At 47.7% G+C, this 15,621-nt stretch overlaps 1 protein-coding gene across 1 annotated transcript in view; it reads right to left on the bottom strand.

The window, feature by feature from the left end:
- Window positions 1-15,621, bottom strand: part of LOC135405164 (splicing regulatory glutamine/lysine-rich protein 1-like) — a 76,517-nt gene that overhangs the window by 26,436 nt on the left and 34,460 nt on the right. Inside the window, exon 8 of the mRNA XM_064639868.1 lies at window positions 918-1,037. Within this exon, the coding sequence (XP_064495938.1) occupies window positions 918-1,037 (120 nt within the window). The remainder of the gene's footprint in view (window positions 1-917; window positions 1,038-15,621) is intronic.

Below are 15,621 nucleotides of genomic sequence, written 5' to 3' on the forward strand. Positions count from 1 at the left end.
GTTCCCACTGAGGTCCACAGATCTGCAATTCTCTTTCCCACAAAACTTTTCTCCTCAGAAAACAAGAGACAACTGCACAACCTAAGTATGAAGTTCCCTTTAAATGAGTCAGGGGAATTAAAGAGATGAAACAGAAAAGTACCAAGGCTTCTATTCATGAAGTGACTTTTACAGGAACTTTTGTTTTGTGAATATTCACTATTTTACCCCTCAGAAAATTAAATTATCATCCAAGGAGATAAAGGAATTATTTTTATGGAATTTCACAGTTAAATAATTAGACAACCAGACTTAAAAATTAATAGACTAAGTAAAATATAGGTGTATTAGATGCTGAAATGTAAATATGTCACATAACAGACATATGCATCTGTGCCTACAGCAGTGTATGGCCAATATGAAATAGCCAAAGGCAAAAATAAAATCCCGTGCACAAAAACTTTATACATGTTCTCAGAATGCAGGATCAAGTTCAGCATGAATCCAAACTATAACTGTTGACAAAGCTGAAGAAGCATTATCCACTTTTTTTGTAGCACAGGCTACACAGAACATAACTAATTCATTGGTTCAAGTTGGGCAATTAAAGTTACCTAATTTCAATCAGCTTGATGTTGGTATAAATGTAGACTAGACTTTGCTATCAAAGTTTAGGTACCTCATTGTTGTGGTTTAAGCCCTGTAGACATCATATGAACTACTATGAAGAAAATTAACTATATCTCAGCCAAAACCAGTACACTCAGCACAAAAAAATTACTTTCTATTCTTTTGTTCCATGAACAAAGCCTGGGGACAGGTTAAAGCATTTAGAGATTCCATTCTTTGCCATTACCTAAAAGGTTTGTTAGATTTTTTCAAAAACTTTGTACCATGTGCTAAGAGGAACAGTTTAATTTCTGAGGAATGAAACTCACCGAGAATAAGACCGACTTCTTGATTTCCACCTTTCCCTAGATCTAGACCGTTTTTTCAGGGGACTTCTGGATCTGCGTCTGTCCTTATGTCTTGAGAGTGACCTGTTGCCAGATCTACTTCTATATGAATAATGCCAGAAGAAAAATACTTTAATATTGAAACTTCATCAAAACTAGATCAACCAAGAAGGAAATAACCCCCCTGCTAAATCTTGCCTCACTACATAAAATTCTATAGAGTTACACCTCAGTAATATACTGCCTACCAACATTTTCGTAAAAATGGATACTTTAAGCTTCACCAGGTGCACATGCTCTCCTTTGAAACAATGCACCATTTAAGCAATACTCATGTACTCCTGACAGTAATATCAGAAGACAACAGAGACGACACCTGTGTGCGGTGTGACCAGGTGGATGATCTGCTCAGCCTGGTGGCAGAGCTTAAAGAGTTAGTGGAGAGGCTGAGGAGTGTCAGGGAGTGTGAGAAAAACAGACTGGTGGAGTCACACCCTTCCATCCCTGAGAGAAATGCAGCAGATGGAAGCTTGGCAAGAGTCAGAGGAGCCCCAACCCTCTTGCCATCAGGCAGAAGGAGGAGACCTAAAAAATGGGGGGGAATGGAAACAGGTCCCTGCTTGGGGTCATAGGAGAATCTCCTCCTGGCCTCCCTCACCTTCCCAAGTGCCCTTACAGAATAGGTATGAGGCTCTGGAACTCAAGGGTCAGGCAAATGATAATGGAGGTGAAGGTCTATCTGGAGGGTTGCCCAGAACAAGTCAGTAACCCACAACTACAGGTGTTAAAAAAGAAAAGGGTAATTGTAGTGGGCTACTCCCTTCTGAGGGGAACCGAGGGCCCAGTATGCCAATTGGACCCATCCCACAAGGAAGTCTGCTGCCTCCCTGGGGCCTGGGTAAGGGATATTACCAGAAGACTCCCTGGACTGATTAAGCGCTCTGATTATTACCCACTGCTGGTTGTCCAGGTCGGCAGCAATGAGGCTGATAAGTCCTAGGGCAATCAAAAAGGACCTCAAAGAACTGGGGCGACTGGTTGAAGGGACAGGAGCACAGGTGGTGTTTTCCTTGATTCCTTTGGTAGCAGCAAAGAATGCCAAAAGGAAGAGGACAACCCACCTCGTCAACACATGGCTTAAAGACTGGTGCCATCGGTGGAATTTTGGCTTTTTCGATCATGGGGTGGTTTATACAGCACCAAGCCTGCTGAAGACAGATGGGGTTTGCCTGTCTAAAAGAGGGAAAAGGATTCTAGCCTGTGAGTTGCCAGGGCTGATTGAGAGGGCTTTAATCTAGGTTTCAAGGGGGAAGGGGATAAGAACAGGCTCAGCAGAGATGAATGAAGGGGTGGCATGCCAGGGTTGGGGGTGAAATCAATAGCCCAGCTGAAATGCATCTACACCCCACTGACTCTGAAGTGTGCTGGTGTAGTGGGTTTCTGTGGCTGGGTTTTGGTAGCAGGGGTGGGCTGCAGGGGTGGGCTACAAGGGTGGCTTTTGTTAGAAGCTGCTAAAAGCTTCCCCTGTCTGGTGGAGCCAATGCCAGCTGGCTCCAGGACAGGATTCCTGCCACTGGCCAAGGCCAAGCCAATCAGAAGTAATAGTAAAGCCTCTGTGATAACATATTTTAGAACAGAAAGGTATTGCACAGAAAAGAATTCCAGCCAGGGAAGAGCGGACTGAGAACATGGGAACAACAAGGTAGACACCAAGGTCAGTGCAGAAGGAGGGGGAGGGGGTGCTCCAGGCACCAGAGCTGAGGCCCCTGCAGCCTGTGGTGAAGACCATGGTGGAGCAGGCTGTCCCCCTGCAGCCCATGGATGACCATCAGGGTGCAGAGATCCACCTGCAGCCCATGGAGGAGCCCATGCTGGAGCAGGTGGATGCATGAAGGAGGCTGTGATCCTGTGGGAGGCCCAAGATGGAGCAGGGTCCTGCTGGCGACCTGCAGCCTGTGGAGAGGGAAGCCCACACTGGAGCAGGTTTTTCTGGGGTAGGACTTGTGGCCCCTGTGGGGGACCCACGCTGGTACAGCTCATTTATGAAGGACTGCACCCCATGGAGAAGTGACCCACAGGACAGCAGTTTGGGAAGAACTGTTGCCCTAGGAATGGACTCACGCCGAAGAGGTCCATCAAGGACTGTCTCCTGTGGGAGGGACCCCACAGGAGCAGGGGAAGGACTTCTCTCTCTGAGCAGCAGCAGAAACAACAACTGACCGTAACCCCCATTTCCTGTCCCCCTACACCGCTGGGGGGGAGAAGGGAGAACATGGAAGGAAGGAGGGGTGGGAGGAAGGTGTTTTTAAGACTGTTTTATTTCTCACTCTTTGGCTCTTATCCTGTTAGTAATAAATTTAAGTACTATCCCTACTTTGAGTCTGTTTTGCCCGTGAAGGTAATCAGTAGCTGACCTCTCCCAGCTGTTATCTCAACTCATGAATCCTTAGTTGTTTTTTTTCTCTCTCCTCTGTTCAGTCGCAGAGGGAAGTGAGAGAGTAGCTTGAGTGGGTACCTGGCATCCAGCCAGGGTCAACCCGCTACAGCTGGCCACACTGGAACACATTCACAGTCTTATGGGGACAAGCCATGGACTCCTAAGCTAATACAAGCCAGCAAGGAAACACCAGGAAATTATCTCAAAGGAATTAAGGGGTGTTCCTCTAGGAAGGTGACACGGCCAACAGCCCAGCTGAGGTGCCTTTACACCAATGCACACAGCATGGGCAACAAACAGGAGGCATTAGAAACCACTGTGCTGCTGGAAAGCTATGACCTTGCTGCAATTACTGAAACTTGGTGGGACGAATCCCATGACTGGAATGCGACTATTGATGGCTACAGGCTGTTCAGAAGAAACAGGGGAGGAAGGAGAGGCAGAGGGGTTGCCCTCTACATCAGGAGGTTAATTGAGTGTGAAGCGCTGTCTGTGAAGAACAGCTATGAGCAGGTTGAAAGCCTGTGGGTAAGAATCAGAGACTGAGGCAACAAAGGGAACCTTGCAGTTGGTGTCTAACTACAGGCCACCTGATCGAGGGGAGCCCACTGACAAAGCTGTCTTGCTCCAGATACAGGAGGCATCACGCTCACAGGCTCTTGTCCTGCTGGGGAATTTCAACCACCCCAACTGTGGTAGTGTTCTTGGTGTTGAGCCAATCAGGTTTGCCCCTGTGAAATTAACATATTACAACAGACCGGAAAAGGAGACCTGATACATAGCCGGAGGAGAGGCAGCCATGACTTGAGACACCACGTGTTAGAGAGAGGGGCCAGTGAGCCCCGCTGGGGGCCAAGGCCTCCAGCCTCCAGCCGGGCTGTGGGGGGCCCGGTGCAGTGTTAAAACTGGACCAGGTGCTGAGGCCAAAGGCTAGGAGTTCCTCCACTGTGAGTGGGCGGCAGAAAGACGTTGGAGCGGCGGTGGAGGCAGCACGGAATGGCCGGAGCTAAGACTGGCTTCTAGCCAGAGGACTATACAGAGAAATTCCACAGAGCAAGAGAAGATAACCGGCAAGAAGCAACATGGCACACAGCCAGGCTGAGAGACAGAGATGTCCGACGGAGAGAGAGAGAGAGCCAGCAACAGAGCAAAGAAAACTCAGTAGAGACTGTTTTGGGGTAAGACTGAATTACTCCCCAAAACCCTTTAGACCCTCCTTTGGAAGGAGGGGTGGGCTTCCATTTGAAGGGAGTTCTGAAATGCAGCAGCTAGAGAGAAAGAGAGAGGAGCTAAGAACTCAGAGACATCCTGTGAGCTGGACCAGGACGGTCAGACCAAGGAATGCGGGGGAAGTGGCCTCCCCTGCCACGCTTGCAGCAGAGACGGAGCAAAGGAGCTCTGTTAGAATGCTTGGGGCAAAAACTGAGCTGAGAGCCCCTAAATGTTCTGACTCAGGGGAACTTGACCCCCCAAGGAAGGGACTTTCACGGGATGCCTTGCACCCTGTGATATGACCGTGGTAAGGTGAGTTTTGTCCCTGCTTTGCAGCCCACGGGAGAGACCTTCGGCTGGAGCTGAAGGGCCGAGAGGGGTGAGAAAAAACCCCTGCATTGTAATGAAGAGAGAGAGAGAGATTTTCCAGCTACAACAAAGTGAAACTGCTGCTTGGAAGAGAAGAGATTGTGCTGCCCTGAAAGTGATCTTCTTCTTTCCTTCTGGACTTTTTATTGGAGGGAAAGGAGGGATTTGATCTATGTAAATATATTGCTTTACCATAGGAGAGATAGGATTGTTGCATGTACATGTATTATAGTATTTATTGTGTTAGTAATAAATTCTAATATAATTTCCCCATGCTAGTAGTTGTGTTATGTCTGAAAACTCTCTCTCACATTGAAACAAATTGTGGGGAGTTTGGAAATTGGATTTTTGGGGGACTCAAACCACAACACTAACATATCCTGGGAAAGTAGCACAGAGAGCTGCAGGCAATCCAGGAGACTCCTGGAGTGCATGCAGCATAACTTCTTGTGCCAGGTAATAGAAAGCCCTACCAGAGGGGGTATGGTACTGGATCTGATGGTCACCAGCGCAAGCAAGATAATTGGGGACATCAAGATTGGAGGCAGCCCGGGCTGCAGTGTCATGCATTGGTGGAGTTTGCAGTCCTGAGGAATATGGGTCAGGTAAGGAGTAAAGTTAGGCCCCTGAACTTCAGGAAAGCAAACTTCCAGCTCTTCAGGGAGAGAGTCAGTGGGATCCCCTGGGAGACTGCCCTTGGGGACAAGGGAGTGGAACAGAGCTGACAGATCTTTAAGGAAGCTGTCTATAGAGTGCAAGAGCTGGCAATCCCCAGGAGCAAGAAATCAGTTAAGGAAGGCAAGAGACTGGCATGGCTGAGTAGGGAACTGCTGGTCAAACTAAAAGGCAAGAAGCAAACGCACAGGCAGTAGAAACAAGGACAGGTAACCTGGGAAGAGTATAGAGATCAAGTTCAGTTGTGCAGGGAGTGAGGAAGGCAAAGGCAAAGTTGGAACTGAACCTGGCAAGGGATGCAAAGAAGAACAGGAAGGGCTTCTACAGGTACATTAATCAGAAAAGGAAGGTCAAAGAAGGTGTATGCCCCTGATAAACAACACTGGTAAACTGGTAACAACATATGAGGAGAAGGCTGAGGTACTTAACAACATTTTTACCTCAGTCTTCAATGGCAACCTCTCTTCCCACACCTCTCGAATGGATGGACAGCAGGATGGGGACTGGGGGAGAAAAGTCCCTCCCACTGTATGTAAAGATCAGGTTCATGATTACCTGAGGAACCTGAATGTCCATAAGTCTATGGGACCCGATGAGATGTATCCCAGAGGCCTGAGGGAATTGGCTGATGTAGTTGCCAAGCCACTCTCCATGGTATTTGAAAAATCCTGGCAGTCAGGGGAAGTCCCAGGTGACTAGAAAAGAGGAAACATGGTGTCCATCTTTACAAAGGATAGAAAGGAGGACCCTGGGAACTACCCACCTGTCAGCCTCACCTCTGTGCCTGGGAAGATCATGGAACAGATCCTCGTAGAAGCTCTGCTGAGGCACACAGAGTACAGGGACGTGATTTGGGACAGCCAACATGGCTTCACCAGGGGCAAGTCCTGCCTCACAAACCTAGTGGTTTTCTATGATGGAGTGGAGAAGGGAAGGGCTACAGATGCCATTTATCTGGAATTCTGTAAAGACTTTGACAGGGTTCCTCACAATATCCTTCTCTCTAAATTGGACAGAGATGGATTTGATGAGTGGACTGTTAGATGGATAAGAAAGTGGTTGGACAGTTGCATCCAGAGGGTAGTGGTCAACGGCTCAGAGCCCTGATGGACATCAATGACAAGTGGTGCCACTCAGGGGTCCATATTGGTACCAATACTGATTACTATCTTCATTAATTACATAGATGAAGGGAGCAAGTGCACCCTCAGCAAGTTTGCAGGCAACACCAAGCTGAGTGGTGCAGTTGACATGCCTGAAGGGATGGGATGCCATCCAGAGACCCGGACAAGCTGGAGAAGTGGGCTCACGGGAATCTCATGCGGTTTAACAAGACCAAGTGCGAGGTGCTGCACGTGGGTCAGGGCAACCCCCGGTATCAATACAGGTTGAGGGATGAACAGACTGAGAGCAGCCCTGACAAGCAGGACTTGTGGGTACTGGTGGATAAGAGGCTAGAAATGAGCTGGCAATGAACACCTCTCAGGTGAGGCAAATCAGCTGATAAGGGGACGGCACCCAGCACTGCCAAGAGGGATTTAAACCATTGCCGGGAGCGCCAGTGACCCAGAGCGCGGCGAACAGGAGCAGGCAAACAGGAATGTGGCACAGCAGTTAGCAAGGCAGTTCGCGCAGGCAGGGCAAGCAAGAGGGGCACAGCCACCTCCCAGCTCTCTTGAAAAAGCCTTTTTTTCTTTTTTTTTTCTTTTTTTTTTGTCATAACTCAGCTTAAGCCAGAAATGGTTTCCAAAAAAGCAAAAGCTGTTGCTGTTAAGATGAAGGGTGTGTCCACACAGACGGACCCCCTTAAGAGGGACACCAAGACGGATGCAGCTGTTCAAGCCTCTGGCTGCACAGTGTCTGAGCCTGGTGTTAGCACCAGAGGACAGTGTGAGTGGGGTCTGTGTGCGATGCGAGCAGGTGAATGACTTGCTGTGCCTGGTGGCAGAGCTCAAGGAAGAGGTAGAGAGACTAAGAAGTATTAGGGACAGTGAAAGGGAAATTGACTGGTGGAGTTGCACCCTTTTGACCCCAAAAGAAGTACAGAAGGAGACAGTGAAGCCCTGCCCCTCCTGCCATAAGGCAGTTGGAGCAAACCTGGTGGATGGGGGGGAATGGAAACGGGTCCCTCACCGGAGAGGTAAAAGAATCCCCTCCCAACCCCCACCATCCCCTCGGGTGCCCTTAGAGAACAGATATGAGGCCCTGGACTCAGAGAACCAGGCAGAGGACAGACAAGAGGAAGATCTGGCTGGAAGGTCTCCTGTTCACCCCCCGTCTACCAGACGGGTTACAACTACAGCAACAAACAAAAAAAGAAGGGTAGTTGTAGTTGGTGACTCCCTTCTGAGGGGAACCGAGGGCCCTATATGTCGACCGGACCCATCCCACAGGGAAGTCTGTTGCCTTCCTGGGGCCTGGGTGAAGGATATTAGTAGGAGACTCCCTCAGCTAATTCGGCCCTCAGATTATTATCCACTGTTGGTAATCCAGGCAGGCAGTGATGACATTAATGGGAGAAGTACCAAGGCAATTAAAAAGGACTTCAAGGCGCTGGGTCGACTAGTTGATGGGACAGGAGCACAGGTGCTGTTCGCCTCAGTTCCTGCAGTAGCAGGGATGAATGAGGAGTAGGAAGACTCATCTTATCAATAGGTGGCTAAGGGATTGGTGCCACTGGCAGAACTTTGGGTTTTTTGACCATGGGCCAAATTCCATCATACCTAGTCTCTTCAAACCAGATGGGCTTCATCTATCTAGCAAGGGCAAAAGGACTCTAGCCCATAAGTTGGCAGGGCTGATAAGGAGGGCTTTAAACTAGGTTTGAAGGGGGAAGGGGTTGAAACGGGGCTCTCCAGAAAGGAGCCCAAGGGTGGACAGCCCAAGTTAAGAGCCAAATCAGCAGCCCAGCTGAAGTGCATGTACACCAATGCATGCAGTGTGGATAACAAACAAGAGGAGCTGGAAGCCATTGTGCAGCAGGAAAGCTATGATGTAGTCGCTATCACGGAAACGTGGTGGGATGACTCGCATGACTGGAGTGCTGCCATGGGTGGTTACAGGCTCTTCAGAAGGGACAGGCAGGGTAGGAGAGGTGGAGGGGTAGCTCTATATGTTAGAGAGTCTCTTGACTCTGTAGAAGTTGAAGTCAGTAACAATAAGGTTGAGTGCCTGTGGATCAGAATCAGAGGGAAGGCCAACAAGGCCGATATCCTGGTGGGAGTCTGTTACAGACCACCCAATCAGGATGATGAGGGTGATGAATTATTCTACAAGCAGCTAGCAGATGTCTCAAAATTGCCAGCCCTTGTTCTCGTGGGTGACTTTAACCTGCCGGATGTCTGCTGGGAACTCCACACAGCGGAGAAGAGGCAGTCTAGGAGATTCCTAGAGTGTATAGAGGATAATTTCCTGCTCCAGCTGGTAAATGAGCCTACCAGGGATGGAGCCCCGCTTGACCTCCTGTTCACAGAGAGGGAGATGTGGTGGTCGGTGGATGTCTGGGAAACAGTGATCATGAAATAATAAGAGTTTCAATACTCAGGGATGCAAGGAGGGCCATCAATGAAACCTCTACATTGGACTTCCGGAGGGCAGATTTCAGCCTATTCAGAAGACTAGTTCAGAGTGTACCCTGGGAAACAACCCTTGAAAAACAAAGGGGTCCAGGAGGGATGGATGTACTTCAAGAAGCAAGTTTTGAAAGCACAGGAGCAGGCTGTCCCAGTGTGCCAAAAGGCGAGCCGGCGGGGAAGACGACCGGTCTGGCTGAACAGGGAGATTTTGAAAGAAATCAGGGTAAAGAAGAGAGCCTACCGATTATGAAAAAAAGGGCTGACTACTCAAGAAGAATTTAGGAATATAGTTAGGTCGTGTAGAAAGAAAATTAGAGGGACAAAGGCACAACTTGAACTGAATCTCTCCACCTCTGTGAAGGATAACAAAAAGTCCTTCTACAGATACATCAATAACAAAAGGAGGGGCAAGGAAAACCTCCACTCTTTACTGGAGAGATGAGGAAAAGGCTGAGGTATTTAACACGTTCTTTGTCTCAGTTTTCAACAGTAAGACAGGTTGTCCTGAGGACAGCTGGCTTCTGGAGCTTGCAGAAAGAGACAAGAATCTGAACAGCCCCCCTGTAATCCAGAAGGAAACAGTTAGTGACCTACTGAGCTGCTTGGATCCCCACAAGTCTATGGGACCAGATGGGATCCATCCCAGGGTGATGAGGGAGCTGGCAGAAGAGCTCGCCAAGCCTCTCTCCATCATCTACCAACAGTCTTGGCTCACTGGGGAGGTCCCAGATGATTGGAAGTTGGCAAATGTCATGCCAATCCACAAAAAGGACTGGAAGGAGGACCCGGGAAACTAGAGGCCCGTCAGCCTGACCTCAGTGCCTGGCAAGGTTATGGAGCAGATCATCCTGAGTGCAATCACACAGCACCTACAGGATGGACAAGGGATCAGACCCAGCCAGCACGGGTTTAGGAAGGGCAGGTCCTGTCTGACCAACCTGATCTCCTTTTATGATCAGGTGACCCGCCTGGTGGATGAGGGGAAGGCTGTGGATGTGTCTACCTGGACTTTAGCAAGGCCTTTGACACCGTCTCCCACATCATTCTCCTGAAAAAGCTGGCAGCCCATGGCTTGGACAGGGGCACCCTGTGCTGGGTTAGGAACTGGCTGGAGGGCCAGGCCCAGAGAGTGGTGGTGAACGGTGCTGCATCCAGTTGGCAGCCAGTCACTAGTGATATCCCCCAGGGATCAGTGTTGGGCCCAGTTCTGTTTAATATCTTTACTGATGATTTAGATGAGGGGATTGAGTCCACCATCAGCAAATTTGCAGATGACACTAAGCTAGGGGGGAGCGTCAATCAGGTGGAAGCCAGGAGGGCTCTGCAGAGGGACCTGGATAGGTTGGAGAGTTGGGCTGATTCCAACAGGATGAAGTTCAACAAGGCCAAGTGCCGGGTCCTGCACTTTGGCCACAACAACCCCATGCAGCGCTACAGGCTGGGCACAGAGTGGCTGGAGAGCAGCCAGGCAGAGAGGGACCTGGGAGTTTGGATTGACAAGAAGCTGAACATGAGCCAGCAGTGTGCCCAGGTGACCCAAGAAGGCCAATGGCATCCTGGCCTGTATCAGGAACAGTGTGGCCAGCAGGTCCAAGGAAGTGATTCTTCCCCTGTACTCAGTGCTGGTGAGGCCACACCTGGAGTACTGTGTCCAGTTCTGGGTCCCTCAGTTCAGGAAGGATATTGAGGTGCTGGAGCAGGTCCAGAGGAGGGCAACTAGGCTAGTGAAGGGACTCAAGCACAAGTCCTATGAGGAGAGGCTGAGGGAGCTGGGGCTGTTCAGCCTGGAGGAGGCTCAGGGGAGACCTCATCACTCTCTACAACTACCTGAAAGGAGGTTGTAGCCAGGTGGGGGTTGGTCTCTTTTCCCAGGCAACTGTCAGCAAGACAAGAGGACATGGTCTCAAGTTGTGCTAGGGGAGGTTTAGGTTAGATATTAGAAAGAATTTCTTTACAGAGAGGCTGGTCAGACATTGGAATGGGCTGCCCAGGGAAGTAGTGGATTCTCCGTCCCTGGAGATTTTTAAAAAGAGACTGGATGTGGCACTTAGTGCCATGGTCTAGTAACCGCAGCGGTAGTGGATCAAGGGTTGGACTTGATGATCTCAAAGGTCCCTTCCAACCCAGCTGATTCTATGATTCTGTGATTTGCAGCCCAGAAACCCAATCATATCTTGGGCTGCATCAAAAGAAGCGTGGCCAGCAGGTCAGGGGAGGTGATTCTGCCCCTCTACTCTGCTTTGCTGAGACCCCATCTGGAATACTGCATCCAGCTCTGAGGTCCCCAGCACAGGAAGGACATTGTCATGTTGGAGTGAGTCCAGAGGAGGGCCCCCAAGTTAATCAGAGGGATGGAGCACCCCTCCTATGAGGAAAGGCTGAAAGAATTGGGATTGTTCAGCCTGAAGAAGAGATGGCTTAGGGGTGACTGAATCGTGGCCTTCCAGTACCTGAAGGGAGCCTACAAGAAAGATAAAGAAGGACTTTTTACAGGAGCATGTAGTGATAGGACAAGGGGGAGTGGTTTTAAACTGAGAGTAGGTTTTGATTGGATATTAGGAGAAAATTCTTTACTGTGAGGGTGGTGAGGCACTGGAACAGGTTGCCCAGAGAAGTTGTGGATGCCCCATCCCTGGAAGTGTTCAAGGCCAGGCTGGATGGAACTCTGAGCAACCTGGTCTAGTGAAAGATGTCCCTGCCCATGGCAGAGGGGTTGGAACTAGATGATCTTTAAGGTCCCTTCCAACCTAGGCCATTCTATGATTCTATGTTTCATAATAATTTCCATGAATATTCTGGAAAATATAAATTCATATCATATTAGGATAGCTGTCATTATAGTAAATCTAGTGCATAAAATCTACTACCGACAATTTCTAGCAGCTTTTAAAAATAATTAGCTAAATTTTCCTTCTTTTCCAGGCCCAGTCACTTATTTCAGTCTTGGTCAATGAAGAAAGATGGCTTTAACTGGCTGTAGTGGGTTGACCTTGGCTATACGCTAGGTGCCCACCCAACCTCTCTATCACTACCCTTCCCAGGCGGAAAAGGGGAGAGAGAATAAGATGGAAAACAGCTCGTGGGTTGGGATAAGGCAGTGTACTAAAGCAAAAGCTTGTGCGTGCAAAAACGAAGGGAAAAATAACAAGATTTATTCACTACTTCCCATCAGCAGCGATGGCCAGCCATGTCCTGGGAAGCAGGGCTTCAACAACGCATAGTGGTTTCTTAGCAGGCAGCCATTAGAAACAACGAATGCCCACCCCTTCCTCCTCCTTTTCTTAGCTTTTATGTCTGAGCTCATGTCATATGGTATGGAATATCCCTTTGGTCAGTTTGGGTCAGCTGGCCTACTTGTGTCCCCTCCCAGAATCTTGCCCTTGATTGGGGAAGGAATGTTACAGTACTGATGCTGTGCTCAGCAGTAGCCAAAACATTGGTGTGTTATCAACACCCTTCCAGCTACCAATGCAAAGTACAGCACTGTGAGGGCTGCTATGGGGAAATGAACTCCATCTCAGCCAGGCCCAGTACACATCGGCCTCTCTGTTCTCCAGCCTTAAAATTTAATTGACCTTAAAAAAATAAATAAATAAGAACCCCACTGTCTGTGGTTCAGCATTTACTCAAGTTATCTTTTCAGTTGAAAGGATATGTTAGCATGGATTTGAATTAAAGAGTTCTCAAGAAAAGGAATGAGCATTCACTACACAATAAATAAGGAACGCAAATAATGTGCAGATACTCCAATAGAAACCCAATTAAATTATAAACATTATTATATAGTCTCAGATTTGATAAAGACAACAGGACTTTTGAAAATTACTATACTCTTTTTTTCCACAAAGTATTCCCTACATGTGGAAGATCATATTCCCTAGGAAAACAAAAATAAAAAGCTGAATTTGGAGATTAAAGTTTCAAAAGAACACATCATTGGATATTTTGCCTGAAAGATTAAGGTACGATGAAGTTAAACTTACCAAAGGCAGAAATTCATGTATTTTACTCAATTAATCCTGAAGATAAGGGAGATACAAAAAAATACCATCTGCACCTGTCTTCTGCAGATCAAGACACAAAGTAATATATACCAAGAGGAAAGGATATTATTTTTTACCTACAGCTTTGCTCCATCTATCACTGTAGAAATACAAACTAATTACAGAGATAATAATTACAATTTAGCCCAAATAAGGTCTTGAAAAAATTTTATAGCATAGAGATGAAAGGGTTTAGGGGTTTTATAAAACAATAAAAATGGAAAGTGGTAAGGACAGTTTATTCTTAGGGATTAAGTTGCCTCACCAGATCAGACTACTCTTTTTTCAGCATATCCTGGTTTTAGCTAGGATAATTTTCTTCTCAGTAGCTGGTACAGTGCTGTGTTTTGGATTTAGTATGAGACTAACGTTGATAACCCAGTGATGTTTCGGTTGTTACTAAGTAGTGCTTACCCTAAGTCAAGGACTTTTCAGTGTCTCATGGTCTGCCAGCAAGCAGGTGCACAAAAAGCTGGGACGGAGCGTAGCCAGGACAGCTGACCCAAACTAGCCAAAGGAATATTCCACATCATAGAATGTCATGCCTAGTTGTATCAGGGGTTAATTACGCTGATACTTTTGGTCTGTGTTCGGCCCAGCCACCTGTGAAAGTTTTGTTCTTTCCCTGCCAAGTTATGAGAAAACAAGCACTGATAAAATGGGAACTTTGTCCTTGAAGGGAGTTTTTGTATAAACTATATTTATTTGGTGTTCTGTGATTGGCTAATCGTTCTCCAAGGTCGCTTGAAGGAGAAATTGAAGACTATAGTGATGAAGGACACCCCGACTCATTTGGAAAAGACCCCCCTGAGTGCAGTACACAGGCGCAGGGAAAGCCACGTGTGCGCAGAAGAGATGCACTTACATAACCAAGGGGGTGGGACGGAGGGCCTCTGGCTGGGCGGTGATGACCACACCTGCCTAGGTTGAGGTCACTCAGTTAATTGTATAAAAACAGATAGTACTTTCTTGGGGGGAGCTAGCTTCACATCAAGGACAACGTTGCCTTTTGGCAGGGATGCCTGCCAATTTGTGAACTTACTGACTCTCCAAGAATGCAGCTTCTGCTATTGGTAATTATAGGCATGCTAGGTCAGTAAGATAACTTTATGGGCAACAGCTGGGTAACTGGGGAGGTCGTGCTGGGGGCTTATTTCTTTCCTCCTTCCTCCCTTTTGGGTTTGTTCATTTTGTTGGCCACCTCTTGGTAATAAATTTCAGTTTTGTTGAGCTTCCAATGGTGTCATGGTTTCAAGATTTCAGTATGCTCGAATCCTCCCTAATACACTAGTATATAAACTGGGGGGAGTCGGCTGAGAGCCGCTGATCACTGCTCAGGGACTGGCTGCGCATCAGTCAGCGAGTGGTAAGCAACTGTATTGTGCATCACTTGTTTTTCTTGAATTTTAATCCTCTCCCTCTCCTTTTCATTACAATGTTAGTGTTATATTTTAATTTTTTTTCAATTATTAAACTGTTCTTAGCCAATGAGTTTTACCTTTTTCTGATTCTTCTCCTTGTCCCACTGGGGAGAGGGGGAAGTAAGCAAGTAGCTGCATGGTACTTGGTTGACAGCTGGGGTAAACCACAACAGTCCTTTTTTGGCACCCAACATAGGCCACAAAGAGTTGAGATAATGACAGATCCAATCAAACCACGTGTGTTAAAACAAATTTGTTATAAGAATTCAGTGTATTGGCGTATTGGGTCTGGCTGAGCTGGAGTTCATTTCCCCATAACAGCCCTCACAGTGCTGTACTTTGCATTGGCAGCTAGAAGGGTGTTAACACACTGGTGTTTTGGCTGCTGCTGAGCACAGCATCACCACTGTAACATTCCTTCCTCAGTTGAGGGCAAGATCCTGGGAGGGGACACAAGTAGGCCAGCTGACCCAAACTGACCAAAGGGATATTCCATATCATAAGACATCAGCTCAGATATAAAAGCTAAGGCACAGAGCAGGAGGGCGGGCATTCATTGTCTAATGGCTGCCTGCTGAGAAACCATCACGTGTATCGAAGCCCTGCTTCTCGGGAGTGGTCGACCATCGCTGGTCATGGGAAGTAGAGAATAAAACCTGCTGTCCTTCGCTTCTGCGCACGCAAGTTTCACTTTGCTCTTTTTGCTTTAAATAAACTGTCTTAACTCATGAGTTGTTTTCTTTTTTTTCCCCCACCTAACTCTCTCCCCTGTCCCTCTGGGAAGGGGGGGCACCTGGCGTCCAGCCAAGGTCAACCCACCACAATTGGTTTAATAGTTGCTGGTCACAATGTTGATTTATTTGCTCTCAGAGTTGTTGCACATGCTTTCAGAGTTGTGTTATATAACACCTTACTTGCAGCATGTGCTTGTTGTTTTGGGCTAAGGTTCTCATT

The sequence above is a fragment of the Pseudopipra pipra genome, chromosome W, assembly GCF_036250125.1.
Source record: "Pseudopipra pipra isolate bDixPip1 chromosome W, bDixPip1.hap1, whole genome shotgun sequence".
In the NCBI taxonomy this organism is placed as follows: domain Eukaryota; kingdom Metazoa; phylum Chordata; class Aves; order Passeriformes; family Pipridae; genus Pseudopipra; species Pseudopipra pipra.